At 43.1% G+C, this 14,108-nt stretch overlaps 1 protein-coding gene across 2 annotated transcripts in view; it reads left to right on the top strand.

Annotated features, from left to right (window-relative positions):
• The window catches only part of LOC135248536 (lysophosphatidic acid receptor 2-like), a 30,582-nt gene extending 21,103 nt beyond the window's left edge, over positions 1–9,479 (top strand). For both annotated transcript variants that reach the window (XM_064323306.1, XM_064323307.1), the window contains exons 3-4: positions 534–796; positions 7,524–9,479. In XM_064323306.1, coding sequence (XP_064179376.1) covers positions 534–796; positions 7,524–7,616 — 356 coding nt within the window. In that variant the 3' untranslated portion in view covers positions 7,617–9,479. The remainder of the gene's footprint in view (positions 1–533; positions 797–7,523) is intronic.
• The last annotated feature ends 4,629 nt before the right edge of the window (positions 9,480–14,108 follow it).

Here is a 14,108-nt window from a genome sequence, read left to right as displayed (position 1 = left end):
CTCACTTACATGTGGAATGGAGAACAAGCTGATGAAGAGCTATGCTATTTTTTCTTTCTTTCCCTCCCGCTCTCCTGCCCTCTCTGTCTCTCCTGCCTCCCAACCCTTCATTCCTGTCCTTCTGTCAACGGTTCCTCCACTTTTCTCCCCCTCCCTTATCTTATCTCTCTCCTTCTCTGTTTATCTCCCTCCCCTTCTCTCCCTCTCTATCCCTTTCTCCCCTTACCTCGCTTTCTCATTTTCTCTCTCCCTTTGTCTCCCTCCTCCCCCTCCCTCTCTCTCATTCCCTTTGTCTCCCTCGTTTCCCCTCTCTCTCCCCCTCCCTCTTCTTCCCTCTCTCTCTCTTTCCCTCTCTCAATCTCCCTCCCCTTCTCTCTCTCTTTGTCTGTCTCTCTCCCCCCTCCCCCTCTCTATATCGCTTTCTCTTTCTTCCCCTACCCATCTCTCTCCCTCTCTTTCCCCTCTCCCCTCCCTCCTTTTCTCTCTCCCCCCCCCTCTCCTCTCCTCTCCCCTCCACCCCTCCCTCTGTGCAGGTGCGTTTGTGATTTGCTGGACCCCGGGGTTGGTGGTTCTGCTGCTGGACGGGCTGGACTGTGTGAGCTGCAAGGTGCTGAATTATGAGAAGTACTGCCTGGTCCTGGCCGAGTGCAACTCGCTGATGAACCCCATCATCTACTCGTACCGCGACAAGGACATGCGCCGCACCTTCAAGCGCATCCTGTGCTTCCTGTGCAGACGGTCCTCCGACCAGGAGGGGGAGCAGTCCGGCGTGCACTTCAACACCCTGGAGCAGGAGGTACTCTCGGAGAGCTACGGCAACAACAACCATCACCACTCGCCCGGCAACACGCACTGAATAAGCCCCGCCCCTCCCCTGTCCATGACCCCACCCCCCCGCTTGACCGGCTACCCCCCCTCCCAGGGGAGGGTGGGGGTTAGTGTGGAGAATGGGGAGAGGAGAAATGGGAACAGAGAGGGAGAAAGAGAAGGATTTTATGGATAAAAGAGAGAAAGAGAGTGAGAAGGAAATGAGAGAAAGGGCTGGAGAAATAAAAGAGAGGTGGAGGAGGAAGGGAGGAGAGTGAGAGAGCGGAAGGTAAGGCGAGTATGAGGTAGAGGAGAAAAGGCTCCTGACTTAAAGTTGTGAAGATAGGGAAGTATAAAAAAAAGTCTTCTTCTGTGTTCTTCACATTCTGCCCATCAGTCCAGGCCCCAAATCCCAGATCTGCCCCAAAAACCCCCACACCCCTGCACCGCTCCTTCAGGCCCCGATTACACCCACCCCACCTCCTCCCATCTCAGACCCCGTCCATCTGGCTAAATCCCCATCCCGATCCTTGTTTGACCCCGTCCTAATCAGCACAGGCCCCACCCCCATCCAGCCGAGACCCGCCCCCATTCAGCGCAGGCTCCACCCCCCGAGTAGTGCAGAGCGTGGGGTCACAGTTCGCCGCTTAGCGTGTGTCTGAGAACGCACTTGTGCCCAACCCCACCCATGTCCCTGTATTCCGAAGGGTCTTCTTCTTTTCAAAATGGCCGAAGTCTCTCAGAAACGGCCTTTAGCAGATGTAGGAAAGATGTGTCGCTTCGCGTCAGAGCGCAAAAGGGGGCGGCACCACAGCGGGGGGGGAAAAAAACAAAGCACTTTTAGGAGAAATGTGCAAAATGGACCAAAAACATTGGAACCCGAGGGCCGGTTGCTCTCTGCTTGGGTACAGTACGTGCTGTAGCTGCAGAGGAGGAATGAATACATGCATGCGGCTGTGCGGTGCGGGCGCGTGTGTGTATAGAGGTACAGTATATGCTGTTTATACAGCGCTCTGAGCAGAGCTCTTGTCCACATGCGCCGCCCCCCCCCCCCCATGTGCTGTTTATATTTTGGGGAGGGTCTGAACGTGCGGGGGAGGGGGGAGGGCGCCCGCAGTTCAGGCTGAGAGGAGCGCTTTCAGTTTTCCGTCTCCTTGGAAACGTCGCGCCCCTAAAAGATCTCCCTTCCGAACGCGGTCAGAAAGTCAGCCGCTGTGCGACGGCGTTGCTGTAAACGAGGGTCCAGGAAGGGCGGGTGCATTTTTAACCTGATAAGGGTTCTTTTTTCTTTTTTTTCTGTCAGTGTGACTGATGTAGAGGCTTGCCCTTTGATCTTTGCATGCTGCTGGGTTTGCTTGCTCAGTGAGGCTGTGCTGTTTTAAAGGTCACAAAAATGTCATTTACAGTTTTTTCTCAACTGTTTGCACACGTCTTTCTGAAGCCGTACCTCATTTTCTCAGAACTCATAACGCGAAACGGAAAACGCAGCCGCAAAACGCCAAACTCCTCAAATCTTCTGCGAAGAGAGACATTGTGTTCAGAACCGCGTTATGTCCTCTCAGCATGGCAGTTTGTGCTCAAATGATACACGCACACACCATCATATGAAGAGGTGTTTCTGAGAACCACACTGACGTGGACAGTGGAAAACATTACTATGAATATTTTAGTAAGTTTATGCCTTTTTCAGTTCCATTCTTACTACTTATTACAGTAGCCTGTTTGAAAAGATTGTAATGTTATTACACTCAAATAGAAAACACTAATACAATGATCAAAATACTCTGGAAAAAATTTGTATAGGGTATGTTAAGTGTTCTATATGCAGAACGTACAGTAGAAAATAGGTCAACTGTATGCAGATAAATTAATAAATCAAAATTAGACTGCATCCTGTCTTCAGTCTCTGACTGGCTATAGGAGTTGAGAGACACCTTTGGCTCGTACATTGCTGAAGCTCTGATTTACATTTGAACAGTTATCGTAAGTAACAAGTGTTTTCCTGAGAGGAATCAATGTGGTCGAGTGGTAATTTAAGTTTAACATTTTTAATGGCAGTATTCTCCATGTGAACACAAGAGATTATATCTATAAACATTGTGCTGAATCTGGAGAATTGTGTGTGGTGTTTTGCAAAAAGTGTGGTTTTGACTTTCGAGGAAAAGCGGTGTTTTTGCGGACGTGGTATAGGGTTAGGTACATGAGTTTCAGGTTTTGTGTCTCAGGTACCAGTGTTGGTGTGCAAACAACTGAGGAAAAACTGTAATCTGAACAAACTGAAAGGTGATATGAAATTTCAGGGGGTTACAATTAGTCATTGCTGACAGATGTCAGATTGTTCAGCCAAAAAAAAGACTTACCCGTTAATGTTTAATGCTGAAGGTAGCACGCAAGTTTAGATAATAGTTAACGTTCCCAAAACGGTTCTGTAACGTTTCAGCAACGCTATGGTCTTGTCCTCAGTGTTTACGGGTTGTTGGTGGTAGTTATTGATCTCTTCGGTTTAGAGCCAAGATTTGTTAACTGCGTGTATTTGAGGGTGAAATATTAGCATCATGCCCTACAAACAGTGAGTAGCAGGGCATTAAAGCACTGAGTGCTAAAGCTGAAGATCCTCATTATGCGGATGTCTCTTCATCAGATGAGGCTTCTTTTTCTGTGGTTAGTCTCTCTACAGAGTCAGGGTAGAATCATACATGTGCACACACACACACTCACACGTACACACGCATGCACACATGCACGCACACACATACACACACACACACGCACACACACACGCACACACGCACACACACGCACTCACACGTACACAGGCATGCACACATGCATGCACACACACACACACACACCACGCACACACACACGCACACACAGCACTCACGACACACGCATGCACACAGCATGCACACACACACACACACACACGCACTCACACGTACACACGCATGCACACATGCATGCACACACATACACACACACACTCTTACACACACGCACTCACACGTACACACGCATGCACACATGCACGCACACACATACACACACACACACACATACACGCACACACGCACACACACACACACACACACACACACACACACACACACACACACACACACACACACACACACACACACACACACACACACACAAACACACACACACACACACACACACACACACACACACACACACACGTGGGCTGCACATGTATGTTTCCTGTAAGATGGCAGGCAGGTGTAACCAGTCTGCCCTTAATCAGGAGTGGTTGGGCAGTGTCTGTAGACCTGGACTTTTTCCTGTCTGCCAGATATCTCATGTAGTCAGAGAGAGGGGCTGCACACAAGACCTGTACTGTAAAAATATATATACAAATTGCGTAAAATAAATCACATATGCCTTGTATTTTTCTAGTATGTAATATATTGTTTAAGAAAAGGGACATTGAGTCAAGATGTATACAGCAAGTGTTGTGCAGTTTTTGATTTTGTAGTTTCAATGCAAGAACTGGAAAAAAAATCTTTGTCTATAATTGTTTCTTGTAAAACACCAATATCTTTAGTCACAAGTATTTAGCGTGTAATATAAAAGACTGTCGGGGATCATTTCTAATTTGTTTGTTTCATTCCAGTTATGAGCTGTGATTTGTTTTTTTTATGTTATTTTCCTTTTGCTGCAAATAGACCAAACATAAAATGATAAATAAATTGCTTCTGAAAAGGTTCTGTGGTTCACGGGCATATCTCTCTCTCCATCTCTCTCTGTCTTGTGAGTTGTTCTTTTTTTCCATCCTGTGCCTCCATGTGAGTTGTTTTTTTATTGCTTGGTGATGTCTATCTGTGTGCTCTGTGATTGTTCAGCTTTGCCTGCCCATCCTGTGCAACTATGAGGTCATGCTGTGACAACAGGTCATACTCATACACAGACCATCAGATCCAAACCAAAGTCAACTCAACTTGAATGGAATGGAGGCTTTGTTCTCCTAAATCGAGAACAGATTTTCAATAAATAGAACAAACCATCACTCAGTCAATCAATTTATTTTGTGTGAAGGTGCATTTACAAACAGGTTATTGCACTAAACGTTTTCCAGAGAAAAAAAAACTGAAACCCACCCGAAATTGAGCCAATTTATGTAAAAATGGGGGAATGCCTCCCTTGCCCCTGGAAGAGGTGGTCTTTCCAGTAGCGCATGTTCTGAGTCTACACTAAGATCTTGGACATGCAGAGGTGACTGTCTGGCTCTGTCTGGCTGTCTGTCTGTTGTTCAAGCTGACCTTGTTGTTCCACACTGTGGGAATTCCAGTATCCATGTCGGTTCTATACTCGAGGAAAAGATCCCTCAACTCCGCTGTTTGGTCTCTCATCATTTTGAGCAGTGATGCAAAGACCTGGGTCAAATTACACAATCTGAAATGCTTTAATAACTAACTCCTTTAGACACCAAGTAAAAACTCCTGCAGGTTATTTTGATAATCTTGAGTTATTAATGTGTTTTGTTGAAAAGTCCGAGGTATCTGCAGGAGTTTTTTTTATGGGTACCTTAAAAAGTTAAAGTGTTCCAGATGTGTATTGAACCCAAGCCCTGTGTGACCAGCAGCATGCTGGATAAGCAAAGTTTTCAGGTCTGAGTTGTAATAAATAAAAAAATAATTAAAAAAAAGATACTAGGGCTCTGTAGCTGAGACTGTATACAGGACTCTGTAGCTGAGTCTGTATACAGGACTCTGTAGCTGAGTCTGTATAGGGACTCGTGGCGAACTGTATCGGACTCTGAGCTGAGTCTGTATACAGGACTCTGTAGCTGAGACTATACAGGACTCTGTAGCTGAGTCTGTATACAGGACTCTGTAGCTGAGTCTGTATACAGGACTCTGTAGCTGAGTCTGTATACAGGACTCTGTAGCTGAGTCTGTATACAGGACTCTGTGGCTGAGACTATACAGGACTCTGTAGCTGAGTCTGTATACAGGACTCTGTGGCTGAGACTATACAGGACTCTGTAGCTGAGTCTGTATACAGGACTCTGTGGCTGAGACTGTACAGGACTCTGTAGCTGAGTCTGTATACAGGACTCTGTGGCTGAGACTGTATACAGGACTCTGTAGCTGAGACTGTATACAGGACTCTGTAGCTGAGTCTGTATACAGGACTCTGTAGCTGAGACTGTATACAGGACTCTGTGGCTGAGACTGTATACAGGACTCTGTAGCTGCTGGGAATGACTGCATTGTGAAGAGCTGCCCTCTCTTTCAGAGAGACAGTGAAGTGGCTGAGCTAATGATGCTTGAGGGTACTCGGCCCGGGAAATAAGAGCTTTTTGGGCAGTTGGGGGTTGTGGGAAGGGGGAGAAAGAACATAAGAATACATAGCTGGAAAACGAGCCCAATCTGCCCATCTAGAACATAGTAAAATAAGAATACATAATGAGGAGAACAGGCCATTCAGTCCATCTAGAACATATGAACATAAAAATACAGAATGAGAACAGGCCCATCTAGAATAGTACTGTTCTCCTCATTTGGTATTCTTATGTTCTTATTAGGTATTCTTCTTATGTTCAGGATGGCCTGAATGGCTATGAATCTACCTCACAAGCTGTTCCATACATTGAAAACATTGTATTTAAAATAAAAAATATTACCTATTTATCAGTGCAGCATTTACATGTGACTAATTTTCTCCTCTGGGACTTTGCTGACCCAAATCAACTTGAAAAATACTTTGCAGTTTGCTTCGGTAATCCCTTTTATGATTTTTTTATTGAATTGTATTGTGTATTTATGGAGCTGGAGTTTTAATTTTTTCATTTGAAACAAAAGCCATTACATGAACAGCATCTTACTCAAGTGCATCAGGGCTATTGTTAGGATGTGTACCTGCAGCCCCCTCTTTACAAAGCAAGGTTGTCATACCAGAATTTTACACCAAAACCTCAGTTTGTGTTCATGAACAACTGCACGACCAGTTCCCTGGCAGAAAATGTTTGGGCGGTGTTTCGTATGAATTCTCATTGGGGCTGATCATCAGAATTGAGTTTTCCTGTGATTGTAGTGGTCCCTGCTGGTAGAGTGAGGAACTGCAACGTAATTTCAGCTCAAACTGGGGAACTGTTCACCTCTGCGAATAAGTACTATAGTTTTTCAGCCCTCGGAGTCCTCTCAAATATCAGACTTTTAAATTAATCTAAATATTATCAATGCAACCCAAGATATAGAAGCAAATGTGTTTGAAGTGATTTTTATGAAAAATGAGCAAAATACATTTAAGCTCTAGTGTTAGGACCCAGTGGTGAAAAATGTTGATTTCTCAAATCAATGACTAACTCCTTTCCCTAGGGGGGGGGGGGGGTAGTGATGGGGAGTTGGCACAAATTAGGGAATGACCTGACCGCAACAAGGCCTTTTTAATTCCTCACCACTTTGTGTAAAAACAGTGATTTTGACTGAGGACTTTTATCTGTGTGTGTGTGTGTGTGTGTGTGCACATGTTTGTATATGTGTGTGTGTGTGTGTGTATATATATATGTGTGTGTGTGTGTGTGTTGTTATATATATATGTGTGTGTGTGTGTGTATATATATATGTGTGTGTGTGTGTGCACATGTTTGTATATGTATGTGTGTGTGTGTGTGTGTATATATATATATGTTTGTATATGTGTGTGTGTGTTTGCTAGTCCTGTCCCTACATTATGTCCTCCTGTCTCTACAGAATCACAATCGTGAAACAGACTCGGCAAAGAACGGGAATAACGGCGCCCAGCTCTTAGCTTTGCAGAATAGCGGCGAGCCCCTTCCTTCATGAGGGGAGATTGACGGGCAGAGGGCGGAGCCAAGACAGACAGCCTCCTGAACTCCGCCCCCTCACAATCTTGATTGGACTGTTGTGGTGTCTGCTGTGTATTTGAATGCCTCTTCTATGTGTGTGTGTGTGCGTGTGTGTGTGTGCACGTTTGTAAGTCCAAGTGCAACACAAGAGGGTGAAAGTGCTTGTTGTCTACATTTTAAAATATATTTTTTGGACTTGGAAAATCTATATTCTTGTTCCTAACGTGTGTGAGTGGGTCACAGCAGGTACTGCACACACACAAACAAGCTCAAATTCGGTTGGACAGAGGAGAAGCTCAGTGTTGAAGTGTTGCTTCTTTCTCTAACTTCCTAGACATTTATGTCTAACGACAACCATTTCTGAATGAAGTTCGCTTGTTACCGTGTATTGTGATTTCCATATCCCAAAGCTACATCTGGTTCCAGAAACTGAGAGATTTCCCAAGATTCCTTTGCAACTAATTGACCCCAGCTGCTGAGCAACAGCATGCACCACCAATCTGCAATGTACACAAGTGCATGGTGCATTCCTTTATTACTATAGTGTTCTGGGTTGGGCGCTGGGCTTGTAGATTCCCCAGCTAATACAAAACGTTCTCACAACTTTGCTGGAAATGCAGTGGCAATGTTATAACATTGGCAAAAAAAACGTTCTAGTAACATTGTGAGAACATTTTCTGTTAGCCGGGAGGTTGCAAGTTCAGTTCCCAGGTGGGACACTGCAGTACTCTGCCTGAATTGTTTTGGACAAGCGTGTCAGCTCAGTGTCAGAATGCAGTTTAGGGAAAGTGAGAGAACGGACGAAAGGAATCGGCTCCTTCTCCCTCTCTTACTGCACCTGTACCCTCACCTGCTGCCTCTTTTTCTTGCCAGTTAATCTTTTTTTTTCTATTTATGAAAAAAGGGGAGAAAAAAACTTTCTGATCATTCCACAACTATGTGCAGAGTGATCAGCTGGTTAGTCTTTCCACTTCTCCAAATGACTCTGGGGCTTCTTGACTAGCCGGCAGTCTTATTGCACTGTATCCACTGACCAGAGGAGGCGCTAGCTTGCTCCAGCACACTGGTTTTGTGTGAAACGCTCAACGATATTTGGCAAGATCCATTCTGCCATTCTCCGGACCAAATTTATAGAAAAAAACAAACATTGCAGTTATAAAATACCAATGACATTACTTAATATATTAGTAATTACATAAAATAAATGAGCTTAATACCCTTTTCTGTTAGGGTGGTTGGGGAAACTACACATGAAAGGGCACTTCATTGAAAGCACCCAGTTTATCATATAATAGGAGGGGATATTTTGACTGTCTGTGTGATGGTTGTATCCCCAGATTCTTAGATCAAAGTTTTCCTGCAAAGATAAAAGCAAAATGAGCCAGCATACTGCACTGCAAAAGCCAAACAAAAAAGTCTGTCTTAAACATTTTCATCTTAAAATGACTTAAAATTTTATTTTTCCACCAAAGAAGAAAATCTTTTCTTGCTTCAAATTACTTTTTGCTTGATGTGAAATTGGCTTTCCCCATTGGAAAATCTTGAAATGAGTCAAACAGTCCCACCTCATTAGCAATATTTTCTGGCTTACTTTACCATAAAAAGTAATAGAAATAAGACTTTAAGTCTAAATGTAAGACTAAAATACTTGTGTGACTATTTTTTTTGGTTTTTGCAGTGTGCAACTGTATGGTTCTATGGGATAGTTCACTATAAGGGTTTTATTTTTTACTTTCAACATACAGTGTTTCAGGTGGCTGTACATGTAAGCATATTAATATTATAGTGTTTACTCACGATTGTAAGCATAAATGTATAAATAAATTAATGTTTTTTATTATGGTGCTTGTACGTTCATTGAGTGCAGAATTCTCCAGTTGCACATACCAGAGGAAATAGTTCGAAACAAAAGTAACAGTAAATTAGTCATTTTGTGAAGAATAAAACAATGATACACATAGGCAGAATCTCTGGATGCTTAACGTTGCTGTTCAAGCTTCTTTGGAGTTACTTGAAGTGTATGTTTTTGCTTTAGATTAGATTACCACCCCCAAATTCTCCATAAATGGCATCATAAAGCTGGCAGGCTGTCACAGACGGTGGCGGTGTGGGGAGGGGTGGTATTGGTGTGTGTCATGTATGTATATTTTAAAAAACTATGTAATTGAACACATAAACTCAACATATAAATGAAGGAAAATGTGAATGTGCATTTGTGTTGTAACCTGTATTGGATGACTGCAGTTGAAAATTGGGCCTATTAGAGATCACTTAAAACATAAGAATATTTAAAAATGAAATGGGACTTAACTGAACATCTGGCTGCAGAACTTAGGAGGATGTCTTGGCTGTAGCCTGCAAACTGTTGCCAGTGAAACACCTGAGTACGGTACCCCAACACAAACCTAGCAGAACTAACTTTCCCACCCCCTCCAATGCACCTGCGAAATGTTGGTTACACACGGGTTATAAAGTCCTGCCGTGTGTTTCTTATGCGCATGAACTCAGCCAGCTGATTTCACTGAGTAGTTCTACCTCCTGGCTAGAGGACTGTGCTAACGAGTAAATCCAGTCAATTGGAATAAAAAAGCTGGGAGGACTTTTACTATATAAACTTGGATTTTTCACCTCTGGTAACACAACATAGCAAACCAATCAGAGCAAACTTCCTGTTCATTTCACAGAACATCCTGCCTATGAAGCGAGGCCATGTAAAAGAGTTAAATGTCCAGGCTGATAGAGTCATCTTCATTGGACCATCTCCCAAAACAAGGATCAAACGATCTCACAGTCAAACACAACCGACTCCTTCAGCAAGGAGAAGAATCCTGCTTATTTAAGAAAAAGGACAAAAAAAAACTGGATGTACAGTACTGTGCAAAAGTCTTAGGCACCTGTGAAAAAAATGCTGTACAGCTAAGGTGCTTTCAAAAATAATGAAATGAAAGGTTATAAATATAATTTAAAAAAAATAATAATATAAAGAGCAGAAATAGTTTAAAACTAAATAAAATCAATGTTTGGTGTGACCACACTTCGCCTTTAAAACTACATCAATTCTCTTAGGTACACTGTCCGGCAGTTTCATAAGACAATCGGCTGGTAGGTTGTTCCAAGCATTTTGGAGAACTTGCCACAGTTCTTCTGCAGATTTTGGCTGTTTCGCTTGCTTCTGGCTCTCCAGGTAATCCCAGAGACCGTTGATCAAGTTTGTATCTGAAAAGTAGTCTATTACTTAAAATATCACTTTATTTAACAAAATACAAAAATGTATCTGTAAAATTCATGTTTGGAAATCTCAGATTTGCTCTTTTCTACTGACACACTAATGCAGAAAACAAAAAATAAACATATAGTATATATTTGGTCTTAGATATTATATTTAAAAATCTAGGGTGCCTAAGACTTTTGCACAGTACTGTATATATTTTAAAAATTGGAATATATAAAAAAAATACATACAAACAACATCCCAGGAATGACCCTGCCCCAAACCCTCCATCACATGGATACACAAATCTGGCCCTTTTCTTTTCTCCAGGGTCATTAACTGAACAACACTGGCTACGGACTTCACACCTTCACACCTGACTCCCAGGTAAAGGGAGGGGGAGAAAGCAGCATTTCTCAGCCCTGGAGGACCACGATTTGAGTAACGCCTCTATCCCTTCCCCTCCTCTCTCCTTCTGAAGCCCACACCCTTCACCAAAAGGAAAGAAAAACGTTTTTTTTTTTATTTTTAAAAAAGATCTGTTGGCCATGAAATCTCCTAAACCTCCTACAGCATGGCTGCTTTCTACACAACCTCGCTGTTCAGCCTTTCACCACACCAAGACAGCCCACCTTTCTCCAGGCAGCTGAGGCCTCTTGGCAGCATCCATTTTGGATCTGAAAAAATACACACACACACACACACACACACACACACAGACAGGGTAGGAGCCAGAATGGAGTCAGCTCATGACATAATTGTCTATCATCTAGACCCCTATACACACAAACTCGCTATGTGACTACTCCGATATGAATATGAAGGGGATTCAGAATTCGATGTAGCATTGCGTGTTCTCATTTTAAAAAGCATGTTTAAATCATTTGGCACAATTAGGAGGTAGACTGCCACACACAGGGCATGGTAGGGTGGGGCATTTCCGCTGAAGCAATGGAAAAACGATGCTTTGCGTGTTCAGTAAAACATTCACATCAATCAAACAAAAAAAAAAAAAAAAACTTCACAGCACAGTGACCAAATCCTGGAGTTCTGCAAAGCAAAACGCCACTGCAGTGGACCCCACACCCAAACATTGCAGACCGGATACTCAGCTAAGACAGTATTTTACCTGGTTAGCAGGGTGCTTTACCTTAGTAGCTCCAATAAGAATCTATAGAGCTATGTGACTTATATAAAACAGTATTAAAGTGTTGTAAAGCTGTGAATTCCCCCATACATTACTCATAGTCACTCTATCAAAAAACGTAAAGCACATTAATATGCATCAAATCAACTGCTTTTTATACTTTTAAAAACCTGGCTGAAAAAAAAACGCAGTCCCGTTGTAATCATATTGGAACAGTGCCAGTGGTGTCTGAAGAATTAGACCTAAGCCAGCTGGATACCAGGACTCCAGGAGAAAGACTGACACGGCTGGTCCAATGTCTGGGATGGGGGGGAGGGGTGCGGGAGGTACCATGTGAGAGAAAATGGAACGGGTGAGGCAGATGGAAGCAGACCAAAAACCTTTCCAATCAAACAGTTTTGTTTTCTCTTCCTTTTTTTATTAATAATTTTTTTAACGCCATGAAAGTTTAAGATGTAGTGACTAAAGACCATTGTACCCATTAAAACAAGCAAATAACCTTTATCCCTCCCCACCCCACCCAACGAAAAAAAAAAAATATATATATTTAAAAAAAAAAAACTAAATTAAGAGGAAAGAGCACACAAAACACTTGAGTTTTTTTCTAGTAAGAAACACTACATTGTTTCACAGAGAGGTAGAGAGAAGGGAGGGGGGCAGGGAGAATAGAGATTAGGTGGGGGAAGACAAACACTGACACAGAAATAAAATATTGAAATACTGCTTCATACAATAAAAACCTTCCCCCCCTCCCAAAAAAAAAATCCTTCATGACTGCTTTGGTATGTCCGAGGGCAAGTCCAATTCAGCAGAAGCTGTACCTGCCCAATAAAAAGACTCAAGAGCACTATGTCCGTCTCCCATTGTCCTATCAGCACTGCACCACAAGCACTAGTAGTAATGCTTAGTAATGCTTTGTGGACTGTACCATTATTGTTCCAGAAGTGTGTGTGTGCAGGGGGGGGGGGTTAGAGCACAGAACTTCATACAGTCATGGAGGATTCAAATAGAAAAACCTACCCTAAAAGCACTCTTAACAAAGACAGATGAGCAAAAACAAAACAAAAAAAGAGACAAAAAAAGATTTTATCTTAGATGTTTGTGTAACAGTGGGAGAAATTTAACTTTCCTGTTGGGGGGGGGGGGCAGCTGAATCAGAACCACCAGGTGGGAGGGCCAGGGGTGTGGTCACCCAGTCACCTGGGGCACTGCAGGTGTGGATCTGCACAGGGTGAGGCTGTTATCTCTGAGGACCAGGCAGGAAGGTAGATCACTTCCACAGGTGCCACACCTTCCTGTGATCCATTCTGACAGGTGCACACTACTCCTAAGAAGAACACAGGCGTGGAATACACAGGTGTGCAGTATTTCTACAGGTGTGGAGCACACAGGTGAGGAGTATTTCTACAGGTGTGGAGTACACAGGTGTGCAGTATTTCTACAGGTGTGGAGTACACAGGTGAGGAGTATTTCTACAGGTGTAGAGTACACATGTGAGGAGTATTTCTACAGGTGTGGAGTACACAAGTGAGGAGTATTTCTACAGGTGCGCTGGGTCCTGGTTGAGTTCTCTCCTGCCTTTGAGCTAGCCCGATTGGCTCTTTTAATGTTAGCAATGAGCTGCTGCAACGTTGTGAGGGGGTTTACGGTTTAGGCTAGACATACAGCCCCTGTCCTGGTTCAATAAGTCACATAAACTCAGACCACATTCTTCACACGACAAAAACATACGAGAGGGACAAGAGACCCCAGACACCCAAAATCAGATCCGAAAATATATAAACACAATTTTTTTTTTTAAAAACAAGTGTTCCAAATATCTGTACAGAGACATCCAAAGGCTACAAGGAGTTAAAAAAAAGAAAAATATATATGGTGTAAAACAATAAATGAGATGTGAAAAGGGAGAACAGCAATACCAGTTCAAATGCTGAAAACAACCAATGCTATTCATAAAATGTGCGTGTAATAATAACAGGGGACAGGTCTGTATGTGTGTGTGTGTGTGTGTGCAGCAGAGCACTCTACACATCCAGCATTATTTGCCAGTACTCCCTAGAGAAAAGCTATGCTGGAATGCCAAAATATTCTACATTAGATCTGCATAATAA

Source organism: Anguilla rostrata, chromosome 2 (genome assembly GCF_018555375.3).
Source record: "Anguilla rostrata isolate EN2019 chromosome 2, ASM1855537v3, whole genome shotgun sequence".
NCBI classification, from domain to species: Eukaryota; Metazoa; Chordata; class Actinopteri; order Anguilliformes; family Anguillidae; genus Anguilla; species Anguilla rostrata.
The sequence above is the reverse complement of the archived record's forward strand: the minus strand, read 5'-3'. Positions and strand labels throughout refer to the sequence as shown.